General features: G+C 43.7%; 1 protein-coding gene across 1 annotated transcript in view; it reads right to left on the minus strand.

The window, feature by feature from the left end:
• Window positions 1-6960, minus strand: part of CSTF3 (cleavage stimulation factor subunit 3) — a 43740-nt gene extending 36780 nt beyond the window's left edge. The window contains exons 1-2 of the mRNA XM_027905345.1: window positions 6805-6960; window positions 89-190 (exon numbers count right to left, since the gene is read on the minus strand). Of these exons, the coding sequence (XP_027761146.1) occupies window positions 89-190; window positions 6805-6834 (132 nt within the window). The 5' untranslated portion in view covers window positions 6835-6960. The remainder of the gene's footprint in view (window positions 1-88; window positions 191-6804) is intronic.
• Between the last annotated feature and the right edge of the window lie 6648 nt (window positions 6961-13608).

The following is a 13608-nucleotide window of genomic DNA, read 5'->3' on the forward strand; positions in this document are numbered from 1 at the left end:
ATATGCTGATTTTTTTTTTTTTTTTACTCCAGAACCAAATAGTGTGAGTGGACCATAGATAAGGAAATGTAATCCTATATCACTAAACCTGTGCCTCTCGAATGAGAATGCTCCAAGCGTCAAGGTCATATGGATTTTCTTCGAGTTTCTTTTCAGCTTTCTTCACTTTTTCTGGGACATATTCAGCAGTCTAGAAAAATTAAAAAGAAGACATAAGAGATCACAAAGCTAACAGTAACATTGTGAACAGTGTAACATTCCAGAGCTCAGTTTTCATTTTATGGGGAAAACAAGCTGTCCTGGGAAGATAATGCACTCTCAGCACAACTTCTACCTTTGTGGACATCCAGCAAAGAGTTACACTAAACCAACTCACAGTGTTTCTAAAACATGGGAACAAACCTGAGCTTGCCAGAAATTTTCCTTCACTGTGAATTTTAAATATTTTCTTTCTGATCTCTCATCTTACAGTTGCCTTCCTGTAGTTTCAACACTAAATTATCCTTAGACTGCCCTTTTTTTTTTTAAAAAAAAAAAAAAAAAAGCTTTACTAAATTGAATGTGTACTTGTTGACACAGTTACTGTAATAGAATAGGTTTAAGTCTTCTTTCAGAGACCTCTGGAAACAGATGCTTTATCATTTCCAGATATTTTTCTGGATTTCACACTGTTAGCACAAAGCAGATTAAAAACTAATTACAATCTGAAGAACACATACACAAGCCTCTTAAAATACATTCTAATTACAACCCTAAAGGATATGAAGTTTATTATTAAACATGAAATATTTTTGACCTGTACTGCAAATAGCTTATTTACTGACTTTCTGAATCTGACTCATTTTCAGGCAGTTGTTGCAGCAACCCAAAAATCACACCACCCACCCAACCCTCGCCTTTGTGAGATGCAATGATAATAACCTGCAAGTCACTACTAATTGATTTACTTTTCAAGTCATTCCCAACATTAACTACTCAGTGCAAAGCAGCGTACCTTGAAGGTATGTATCAAGTCCCACATTAAACTATTATCAAATTAATTTGATTTTAAAAAATCAAATTAAAAAGCAGTAGCTCGAAATTATCAGCTCAAAAGTAGTAAATTCATAAATTTCCATATTTTGACTCTGTAATACCAAGTTCAACTACACAGGTTGAGATGCAAAACACAATATAAAATGAACTAGTGGTTATATTTCTTGCAAAATGACATGCATACACATATTTCAGCTTACAGAACACAGCACTGAAGCTGAAATTTCTGAGGTTTAAACACTATCTCTACAGGACACCCAAAGTAGCAGTACTATAGTGTCAGTTCTGTTAATGCCTCCTACATTAAAAAGGACCCCACCCTACAAAAACACAGGGTCCTCCACTGTAAATATTGAGTTTCAATAAGAAAAAGTAGAATGGGCCACTAAAACACCTTTCAACTATCTCAGTAGTAGTTTATCTGTATTATGTCAAACCTTACCACGTGACAGAAAAATAATTGTTTCACTGCAGTATCAGCTGAGTTAAGATTCCCAGGAGTTTGATTTCACCTGTGCAGATACAGTCATAACCTCAGAAAGGCTGATAAAAAAATCAAAGTGGGTAAGATGCATAACTACAGCACTCCCAAATTAATTTTGTACATTTGATACAGGACTCAGTCTGTGTAAGAAGCACAAAAAGTCCATTCTTTTACTGGAAAATAAAAAAGACTGTAATTTCCTAAATTGGCAAATATTCACTTAGCAGCAGCAGATGAAGTTCAGGATGGGTACAAGCCACCCACATTCCAGGGACACACCGCACTGCAGGCAAATCAGTGTCCTGCTTCTACCTGAGGGAAAATAGGACCTCTTTACTTTGCACCTCCACAAACAACCACTCCTGATACGCTGCAGGAACCAACCCTTCAAATTCCCAGTCCGAACCATTTTGCCAGAACTGGGTGTGTGAGTGAACACAGCTGGAGCCACACACCAAAGCTGGGAGGATGAATACCCACTGAGTGCACACCAACAGCAAAAGGGAACCAGGAGCTCGACTTCCAACCTGACTCAGCTCCTGGGCAGAAAACATTTGCCCCCAGTTGTGAAAGCTGCTTGTTATCTGCACTCTGCCCTCACATCTGCTGTTACCAGTTCAAGGCTGTGCAGCTTTTGATTATGTATTTGTCATGTCTGCACAAGCAGCAACGTCCCAAACTGCGAACACTTAATTCTTGGGTGTTCACTGCCACCATCCTGCCCCTGGATAAGCATTCTCACATAAGCTCATCCTGTAACAAGCCAGTCCTGCAGTTAAATCAGCAGAAAAATAATCCTATTAGAGGAGTGATTAACTTTCTAATGGTTCAATCCCTTCATTACAGGATCAGATCGATGCAGAATAAAGGATGCAAAACCATTCAAGACCTCAGCAGTCCCAACTTAGATCAGCTTAAACTACGACAAAACCCAACCTAATCAGAGATAGATCTCGGCTTTTAAATTTTCTTCATAGCCTTAAAAAAAGGTGTCACAGTGAATTATTGCATACAGACTGTAAAAACACTTTTGATAGCTGCGTTCAGTACATTCACATACTAGGCCCCTATCCCAGAAACAACCCCCTAATGATCATGGAATTATTTTAGCACTTCAGGTTCTGTATCTTCTGACCACCTAGTCCAGCTCACAGCTTCCCTTTTATTATGTATACACTGACAAATAGCAACAGATTTTTGAGGGTAAAATGATCTTTCCAAAATCTGAAAAAACCTAAAACCAAATTATCTAGCAAGAAGTCTAGGAACTCCTTCCTGCAAAATACATCAATTGCACAAAATCCAAATCTGAACTCATAAAGAATGTCAGAGGGAACGAAAAACAGAAGAAACAAAGTTGAGTTCTAATATTTACTTAGAGTTCTTTATCAATCACCTTCAAGGAAAAATTGTTTTGTACCATCCTGGTAAAAGCAACAGTTTCCTCGGGCCTCTTGAATGAACCTTGACTTCAAAAGACTGTAAGAAAATACTTATCTAAACACCTTTCAATTATTTGCGCCACCTAATGCATCCAGTTCTCAGGCATCCTGTTTCCACAGAAGGGTCTTCTGCAGTGAAAAGGAAATGTATTTAAAACTGCTGTTCCACTTGTGGTCAGTTTAAGATGATTTAAAAACTACCACGAATTAGGAAGTAAGAACTCCTACAAACAAGACACACAGGCTGTTGTACACAAAAAAGCAGAAATTTTAATGGCTAGTTAAGTCAAACTGGTTCAATATTCCCATGACACGGAAGCTGCTGCCTGATGTTTTTGGCTGCTCTTGCACAGCTCAGCACAGCCTGGACTGGAACAGTCCCAGTGGATACAATTTCAAACACATTATCAGCCAACTTAACAAGCACTGGTAAATGTACAGGTTTGTCGAGCCTAAAGGTTTTTTTCCTTGAAGTTTGTTTATAGCTGGATGTGCACAGGGGAAGTTTTAAAATCCTTTCCTCGGTAACACATCCCTTCACTACCCTACAGTTACAGCTTATCAATCCTTGCACTTCATGAAATGTTTTTAATGTCTTGACTTCTTCTATCCTGCTACTAAATGAATTTAACTGTGAAAAATGTCATCCTTTAAGACTGGACCACTATGAGCAGACAGAGCCCAGCACATTCATCTTAAATAACTAAAAAAGGATACTTTTGTTCAGTACTGCTCCATCCCAACACAATCTGGGCTGTTTCAGAACTCGGGATAAACCGAGAGCTTTAGAGTAGTAACGATCACCCTTCTTTCCTCATGGGACTATTTCCCAAACTTAAGACTGACACATTTTCCACTTCAAGTTCTTGTTGGCATACCTGGAACTTACTGACTCTGGAAGTGCACCTAAATTATAGTGTATTTACAACTGTGTAGTAATTAGCATAAAACCACCACATTGCCAATTCAAAAGTCTTTCTTCATCAACACTTCCGTTCATTCTGTTTACAGCCTGTTCCTGCAGTAAACATTAACAGTGACAACAAACCCAGTTTCACAGGTATCACATAAAATAGGTTCTTAGAGAAGTTTCCTTCAAATGTTTCCTCCTGAGATGTTAAACCCACACAAACCTGCAAGAATAACCTTCTGCTTTCAGCCCTGCACTCAGTGACATCAATTTTTGTAATGTTAATTACAACATTTAGGATTGTATTTAGAATGCAGAAACTTTCATGATGTACCATCTCAAACGGCCACAATACACGAACTTGAGAAAGGAGTGAAAAAAAGGAGAAAGAAGTGAAAAAAAGGAAGAAAAGTCCCAGCAAGAAATGAGAGTAGACTGTTCTAGAGGTATGTTCTGCCCAACAGTGGCAGATGCAGCCTTGCAGTCTACGAATGTGCATGTCTATGATACAGAGAGGGCTGAGTGTTTGGTATTCCAAAAACTGACCCTGGAAATTCTGTTTTGTTAAAGACCGTGTCTGGCAGGGGTCTAACAGATTTGAAGTCCTGACACCATTCAACTGGTTCTGCAGAGTTAATTTGGATCCAGCACAGTCAACACAGTGCAAGATTTTTCAGTACACTAGAAAAGTGATGGCTGCAGCTCCATCTTGTTCTACAATAACAGTGCAAGGAGGAGACAACCTACATAACACAGCTCAGGCTCCTGATCCACCCAGGAGAGCAGCCCAACAATTCCTGGACTTTAGCTTGGCCTAAATGCAGTAAAGCCACCTTTCAGCTGCACTGCCCCCAGTACAACAAAGCTTCCTAAAGCCCACCTCGATCTTAAACTTTGTAATTCCTTTACTCTCCCTCCCTCCCTACATCCAGCATTCCGCTCTGCCCTTCCTTCCCCCGCTGCCAGGGCTCTGTACTTGCTGGAGGCAGCAGGACAATCTGTTACTCCCCTGGCTGCCTTGGGAAGTCCCCCCAAAGGCTGAGCTCTGAGAAGCAGGATGCAGACTCCCCTGCACGTCAGCGAGTCAAACACTGACCACGTTTCCATCTTACCCACGAGGCAGATGCAAACGAACCGTGCAGTGTTCCCCTTTACCCCGACCCGTGTGACTGCCAATGAAAACGGCCCCCAAAACTCCAGGAGCCGCTCGGGGAGGCAGCAAATGAAACCCGAAACAGGGAAGCCAGGTGCGACCCAACCTCTGCCCGGCTCCAGCCTCCCACAGCAGGGCACATTTATGGACTTAGAACAATGTTTGCTAAGTCAGAGCGCCTCGCTGGGTCCCACCCAGCCCGCGGCAGCTGCGGGTGGGGCAGGGACGAGGCACAATAAAAATTTAACTCACTCTACAAAAGCTTTTTATTTTATTTAAAGTGCACCCAACATTAACACATCAATCACAGGGGGCAAAAGAACCCTTCACATAGACCAACCCCTAGGCCATATGTTAAACTAGGTGCTTTTGGGGGCTGCAAGTAAACATTTACAGATTTTTGACAGCTAGACCCCTCTGTGACAGCACTGCAGCTGTTACTTCACAGAGTAACTTCTACTTCACTCTACAGATAATGATTCAGCCTTCTGCATGTCAAACACTCCCTTGCAAATGAAAATAAAACCCTAAGTCAGCATTGTTCAAAGTTAAGTAGTAACGTGTTACAAGCTACAGAAACACACACACACTGCTCTGACCAACAGCTCAACTGCGCACTGAAACATCCACGTATTTTAAATATATATATATATAAAAATGAGAATATTAAATGTGAAACATTACACACCAGCACCAACAGAACTTTGCTGCAGCATATCCTTACTTCTTCGCAGCAATGAAATGAACCATCCTGAAGAATCTCTTACCCCAATACGTGCCCCAAGTACACCTGACTAACCTGCCCAGCTCGGAGCACAAAGGCTGGCGATTCTGGGGATGTTCTCCCAGCGAGGCCAAACCCGGATATTTTAACACTCTGAGCATTTGCCCTTCCTACACCCACCCACCCCCTCCAGCGGATTGGTTTTACCCTTTCGGGGTAAAACACACAAAAATTAAAGTGTTAGGGTTTTTTTAATACAAAGAAAACGGCGTTCTACAAAGAAAAAGCTCCCTGAAGAAGCATCGAGCCGTCAGCTTAAATTTTTAAGCGTTTTTGAAGGCTACCGTGGCCACTCAGGCACGTGACTGTGTCGCCAATCCCTCCTCCCTCCGCCAGGAACTTCCACCCCCACCTCTCCCCCTGACACCGATTTTAAACATAATCCCAGCTGCTTAAAAAAAAAACCAACAAACAAACAAACAAACAAGAAACCCCCACAAACCAACCAACCAACAAACAAACATAAAAAAAAAAATCAAAAAAAACAGTTTGGAGACATTCTGCCAGCAAGCAGGAGATAGTTCACAGTTATGTAAGATTAAAAAAAAGATAATGTACAACACCCTGACTGCACCCCCCTATAAAAATAACAAATTATGGTAAATACATGTTAAAAAAACCCCACAACCCACAGGCCAAACTCCACTGAAATTGTAGTTAATTTCACGCTAGAGGATATCAGCGCCGTACAACCAAGAAGTCTCTTAATTTAATAAGCATATTTTAATTACTTTTTTCTAATGTAAACGCGTTTTCATAACGCTTTATGGGGGAGGAAGAACGCGTCGTTAAAGAGGCCTCGCTCACTAAACGGCAAGCGCTCGCTTCACCCAACACAACAAGTTATCACTGTAAAAAGCTAATCCGGTTGGGAATTCTCCTCCCGATCGAGCCGTGCCCAAGGAGCGGGAACAAGCGAGGCTCCCCCAGGCCCCGCCGGGCCCGCGCTCCCCCCGGGGCGCGGCTCGCCCAGCTCCCCTCCCCTCCCCCGCTCACCTGGTCTCCGGCGCTGCCTTCTCCGGACATGGCGCGGTCTGTGGGGCGCGGGGGGGGCCCCGAGCGAGGTCAAACAAAGCCCCTTTTCGGGCGCTGCTCCCGCCGCAGCCGCGCCCGGCTCCGACCGAGCGGCAAAATGGCGGCGGCGCCTCAGGGACGGGGAAGGGGGGAGGCGGAAGTGCGTCATCGCCGCGCGCGGGGGCGGGCGGAAGAAGCCTCAGAGGGGGCGGCCATGAGGGAGACACCGCCCTCAGTCCCTCCTGCCCACCCTCCATCCCTGTTCCCTCCTTATTTTCCTTCCTCCTTTTCTCCCTCGCTCGCTCTCCGGCTGTGGGGGAAGGACCGAGCCCCGCCGCGCGCCCCTGAGGGGTGGCCGAGCCGGGCCGGGCCGTGGCGCCCCGCGGTGTCGCTGCTCGCTCCCATCGCTCGCCCCACCCCCACCCCCCCTCCCGGTTACCCCGGGAGAGCCTCGGAAACCTCGGAAAGTTTATTTTATTCTTTTTTTTGGCGTAGCCGTAAAATCAAGTGCTTCGCTTGTTTTAGACTTGAGCATTTTGAGAGTGTTTAAGACAGAGAACTCGTGTTGGAAGTTCTCAGGCGAAAGCGCGTTGTGAAGGTTCTTTACAGGGAAGGATTCTGATGAAAGCAGAGGCGGCTGCTCGCACTCGTGAAAGAGACTGATAAAAGCGATAAAGAAGACAAAAACCAACGAGATGAGACGGGGCTTAGGCCTTGAACCATGCCCAGAAGGCAGAGTCGAGGGGAGAACAGTTCGAGGGGGATGCTGTGGGAGGAGATCGGGTGGGACAGGTGAGGCAATCCTTGAATCTGTAGTTAGAAAGCTGCATAAATTTACGAAATCAGCCGCTGCAGAAAAACTGTGCTGTGTGATTAAAAAATAATTTAAAAAAATAAATTAAAATCACTGGAGGAGGCTTGGCAGGTGCCAGGGTGAAAGCTGACTTAGCTGCCCTCACAACAACAGTGTAAGTGGGTTTAAAATTGTGTAAGAGTCATGCAGAGAGAGACGTGAAACGTCTCAGTGCTGGTGCTGTGGGTCCCTTTCTGCTTCATCTTCCAACAACAGTCACTTTCTTAACCACAGAAACGTGTGGAAAGAGGACACAAGGAAAACATCGGGCGTAACCTGAAGCTCCACCCGGGAAAAGGAAAAGGCAGCAGGTAATAAACCCTTACTTGACTCATCTGTGCAGTAACATTTTTCTTCTCGGGGTTTTGGTTCTCCAGAGCGGAAGTACAAACGTGCCTGTTGATCTGTGGTGATAAGATAAGCTGCCCTGTTCTTGGAGAGCAGTGATTTTGTGACACGAGCCTAATTTGTTGTTTTTTAGGGGCTATTCCTTCCGTGTCACAACAGACTCGCTTTTGAAAATATTCGATGAATAATTAAAATTTCTTTTCCCCAAACCCCTGCATTTCTAATTCATCAGTGCACTGTTTTTCCATCTCCCATCTAGGAGCCAATTCCTTCAAAGAAATTGCTCAAAGCAGTGCTGGTGAAACCCCTAATTAGACAACAGGTACGTTATTATGGGACTGCAGAGTGTCAGCTGTCTGCACTGGCCTGGTTGAAGCTTTTTCTGGCCCTTTGGGTTGTTCTAATTTTATCTGCTTCTGTTTTTGGGATTGACTCCTTGAGTTTTATAGAGTGATAAAGGTGTTTTTGGAAGGTGGCAGCACCAACAGCATCTTGGAACAAGTTAGTGATGGGCAAAATAAGTGATGCCTGATGTCATTAAGACTTTTGCTCCCTCATCCCATGTAATAATAATAATAATAATAATAATAATAATAATAATAATAAAACAAGTCAGTTTGAAAAGATTTCCTTGTCTTTAAAATTTAACGTTTAGGTACAGCAGGGTTAGCTTAACTTGGGTTTGGCCTCTCTGTAACTTAAACTTGGGCCTAATACAGGAGTACCCTGGCTTGGAAGTTCGTGTTAGTTGGCCCATTTGACAGGCCTGATTTGGAGCTTCCTCCCTGATGGCATGAGAGCAAATAATGAGGGTGCAGCAGCTAAGCTTGCAACAAATCCTGAGTTACCAATTCCTTCTGCTCAGCCCAGAAGTTGTTTTGGGATGGGGCTGTTCCTCCCCTCCCTTTGGAAGCCGCGTCATCGCCCGTGGAGCAGCTCCAGGCCTCCCCTCCCGGGGTAACTGGAGCAGCGAGGACATGATTACAGGCCTGTCTGCTCAGAAAGGCTGCACTTTTAATTTCCTGATGGTTTGTGGTCCCAGAGCAAGAGGACACTGTTAATGCCTGCTGTGCCGTGGTGATTCATGCTCAGCTCAGTAAATTGGCACGAGGCTTAATGGCAAGCTATGAGTTCACAGGGAAACTTCCCTGGGTTCCACTGCTCTGGGAGGGAACGCTGCAGAAATCAAAAACAAATCTGAAAACTGCACGTCGTGAAGACTGCTGTGCCTACAGTTCAGTGGTACTGATGTATTTCTGCAAAATAGAAACAAAAATGACGTGTCGGTTAAAGCTGGAAGAAAATGAGATCTCAAATAGGTGTTGAACCCCAAAGGCTGCCGTGCCGAGGTCTTGGCAAACTGTAAGTGAAGCAAACTCGGAAGGGAACTGCTTTCACAGTTGGGGTGGTGGTTATCAAACAACTGACATGCCTGTCTTCCAAGCGATTTCAGCTGCCACAGCAGATCATTTTTTCGTGCTAGTTACGAAATCACGGGTTTTGTGCAACCCTTTCAGTGCAACTCTCTAACTGCCAACAACCTTATTTTCCAAAGGATTCGTTCACAGATGTAATTACGTCTGCTCAACGCTGGAGAGAAGGTTTTCAGCTCTTGGATTGGAAGCGCCACGTTAATTCCTACGTGTCAGTGCTGACTGAATGCAGAGGGTGCTGGGGATTGTCCCTCCCCGTGTTGTCACCATGCTGTTGGGGGCTGTGGGCTGTCCCCCCATCCTCCAAGATGAGTTTCAGCAAACACAGGGTGAAGATATGGTGACCTGAAGACTGAGAGACCCCGCCTTGGCCAGGGGGACGGTGGGCCCTGTTGTTTCCTCAGCTGAGAGCTCTGCAGTGCTTGAGTCTCCCCATAGAACCCATAATCAGGCCTGTTGTATTTCTGAATTGACAACCCCATGGGAATTGGTGGCACTCTAAGTTTATATTACCACAGGTCAGCAGAAATCTGTGCCCTGTAAGGAACCTTTCAGCTGACAGGAATGGCAGTGTCTGAAACTATTCCTGTGGGTAGATGTGGCATCCAAGCAGAGATTTACAGTGTATATCATGAAAGGTGTGTGGATTAGAGGAACAGAAATACAGGTTATAACAACAGCAAAATTGCTGTGTCCCCCGTTGCCAATGAATCAGGCCTCATGATCACAGCCTGTTGTGAAATTAAAGAGAAGGGGACCAGTGACATGCACTGGTAAATGATGTATGGGTAATGCTGTGAAAGGAAGTTTCTTTTTTTTTTTTTTTTTTTTTTTTTTTTTTCCCAGAACAGAGAGAAATTTGTCAGGTTTTAAAATTAGTTTATCTAAGGATTGAAAATAGTTTAGAAATGTAGTATGTAAGCAGAAAACAAAGGTGAGTGGATTAGTGAATAGAGTGATTAGTTGAAAATAATTACAGCAGACTACATATTGCAGTAATGTATTTTAATAGTGTAATAAGAGGTTAAAATTCTGGATTGAAGTGTAGCCTCCTCAACATCAATTCATTTGCTTCAATTGCCTATCATTTAATGCTATTTAGTACAGTATTGCCTCATTTATTTTTCGTAAGCAGCTTTCCAAGGAAAGTATAAATAATCCACACATCATCCAAACAAGCTTTTTTAAATCTTGCTCTGTTCTCACTGCAGGGTTCTTTCCCAGTGTAAGTAGCTGTTGCCTTTCTATAACACAGCTTGCTGCTGTGGATCAGTGTTGGTGTTCCTCAGTGTTCATTAATGTTACCTTGAGGATTCTTTGGAAAATTTGCCGTAATGAAATTAAATCTGAAGCTGGATCTCTCTGTTCAAAGCTGTATTTTAAGGATGAACCATTAAGCAGTGAACGTGGTGCTCTAAGTTGTTTAAACCAACAACTGGATATTTTCTAAGGCAAGGTTCCATTGGGGTTTTTTTTTCCTTAAGATTTGTGGGCAGGTATTTCTGGATGTCCCATTTGTAATGCACCTTCAGTGAGTGTAGCATGTCCTGAGTGCTGTGGCTGTGTGGTCTGTGTGCAGATAGATCAGTGTGAAAAATCAGAGAGAGACAAACACCCATCAGCTCTGACCAGACTGACTTTCCAGGCAGAAAAATAGGAGAAATCTCGAAAACCTCAAATCACACAGCAAAGTTAAAACAAAAACAAAAAAAACCCAACGCCAAAAAATCCTAAACCAACCCAACCAAACACCCAAACCCGCAGCAGCAACAACAACCACCCCAACTGAAAAATGCTGTTTGTTTGTGCGCTGGGTTAAAGTGGAGAGTCCAAATCAATCCTCGCAGCTGGAGGGAGGGAGGGAGATGAGGTAACGTCCTCAAATAGCAGACTCAAAATGCGTTTGACGGCTACTACATGTGCTGCTGCTGGGCTCGTCCCTGCCGGCTCTTGGGCACTGGATGTCCCGGCACTGCCTCCCCCGGGAGGTGGCAGACGAACACCAGGCACAGCTCGGGCCGGGCTGGACGAGCAGCGCGGACCTGGCGGCCTCCCAAGCACAGAAAAAAAAAAAAAAATGGCACGGCACTAACTTAGCTCTTCTTGTGTCTAATTCCAGGAGTTTTCCCCGCCGCGTCACTCTCGGACACCAGAAGCGCCTCTCTGTGAATCCCGCTGTTGAGTCACCGCTTGCAGCGGATGAGTCATTTTTAAAGTATTTCGGCTTCACCTTATTTTTTTGAGAAAGTCACGCGCGGTTCGGGTCTGAGGGTATTGGCAGCTGATAAGAAAGGCAGAAGCGTATGGGAGGAGAACAGAGGCATCAAAGGGTGATTGGAAACCAAGGAGGGAACTTGCCAATATTTAACGTAGCAGTCATCCGGCGAATAAAAGGGGAGAACAAAACGAGGTGGGGCGGAACATACTCATTTGTAATTGCTGTTGTGCTTTTGCACACCAGTGTTCAGCCTCAGCTGTTCTCTGGTGGATGCTTGCTCTGGTTGTGAAGACATAGACAGAGCCTTTTTAAAAATGCAGCGTTGATTGCAGTTATTTCTCATTTAAGAGTCAGCGATACAAAATTTAGTGTTAGTTGAGATCGTTGGATGTGATACTGTAGTGCTTCCAAAAATGTTAGCGATTAGCAGCAAATAAAAATTGACTGTCTAAGCATAGTGTTGCTTGCACTCAAATGGCTTTTACTTAGCTGAGTAATCCAATCATCGTAAGATGAGGGTGTAAAAATAAGTTTATAAGACATCAGATGCCATTCATTTTCATAATTCTACTGGAATACGTAAACACACAACATCACAGGGTTTCCACCTCAGGCTGCTTTGGGTAGGACTCTTGTTTTCTTAAATACAAGCTGTCCACAAACCAGGAAATTCACCCTGCTGACATAAATCCTACCTATTCCAGCGCCGTGTTTGTGCAGCCCGGAGAAACAGGAAAGGTGGAAGTGGCCAACAGGTCCACCTGTAATTGGGGGTGGGGAGGTTGCTATGCAACTATAGTATTTAATGTTTTGCTTGAAAGCTCAGCTCCAGGAAACGAGGGTTTACATAAGAACCAATCAATCTTTCTTTTCTTTCTAAGTTTGTTTCCTTCCATTACGAAACAAAGCTTGTTTGTGCGATTCAAGGGTATCACAAGCTCTCAGAAAACGAGATGCAGTGTGAAAGAAAGCAAAGTTTGGGGTTGTTTTAAGCGCCTAATGTTTCTGACCCCTGTGCAAATCTGTACTCGAAATCCCTGCTCCCCACCAGTTTACCCCTGTGTAAATTTACCTTGACAGATTGCACGCACTCTGAATTAGGGATTGTGTCTTCATATTTATCTAGAAAGCATCTGGGTGCCATGGTGATCATACCAGACAAGCAGACAGTTAAATTTATGCTGGATGTTAACTGCAGTGCTGGGGTCTTTTTCCATAAGAAGCTGGTGTTCTGTCAACAGTGCTGTGTTGTCTAGTAAAAGCAGTGATTGAAAGTGTTCTTGTGTGCTGTTTTTTTAGGAAATTAATAGCGACACAAAGCTAAGGGGATGCTTTTATGTTCTCTTTATTAGCTAAGCTTGCAGTTAGCAGGGAAGTGACTGCGTTTGAACCTGTCTTGATAGCTCAATCACCACATGCTACAGTAGAATTTGCTTTGTTGTGTTTGTGTAATAATATAACACTGCACTTTGAAATCTCATTTAAGGGAAATGTCTCAGACTAAATATAAGAAAAAATACCCTTCGGGTCAACCGTCTGAAAAGTATTGCCTCTTCTAGGCAGCTCTAATTACATATTGATTGTATTTAAATCTTGCATTACAGTTCACTGCATGCTACATTCCTGCATTTGTTAATTTTTTCCTTGTGTTGTTATGACAGTTTTTAAATAATAAGACACCGGCGAGCGTTTCCTTTGGAACAGTCATTTAATTTTATTAGCACAGAGAGGGCAATGAGGCGGAAAAGGGAATGTCCTGCCTATATATTAGTTCTTATTGCAACCAGTAACTTTCCAAAGGCTGTCTGGGGACAATTCCTGGGGAAAATTCCTCTCTGTTTATGGTACATAGTATCGCTTACTGGTTGTTAGTTGCTATTGCACAGAGAAAAGCAGTTAAAGCTTCACTGGTGAGCTACAAAGCCAGGCCATGA

This window comes from Empidonax traillii, unplaced genomic scaffold (assembly GCF_003031625.1).
Source record: "Empidonax traillii isolate 1590-97213 ecotype Southwest subspecies unplaced genomic scaffold, ASM303162v1 scaffold1145:size269165, whole genome shotgun sequence".
In the NCBI taxonomy this organism is placed as follows: domain Eukaryota; kingdom Metazoa; phylum Chordata; class Aves; order Passeriformes; family Tyrannidae; genus Empidonax; species Empidonax traillii.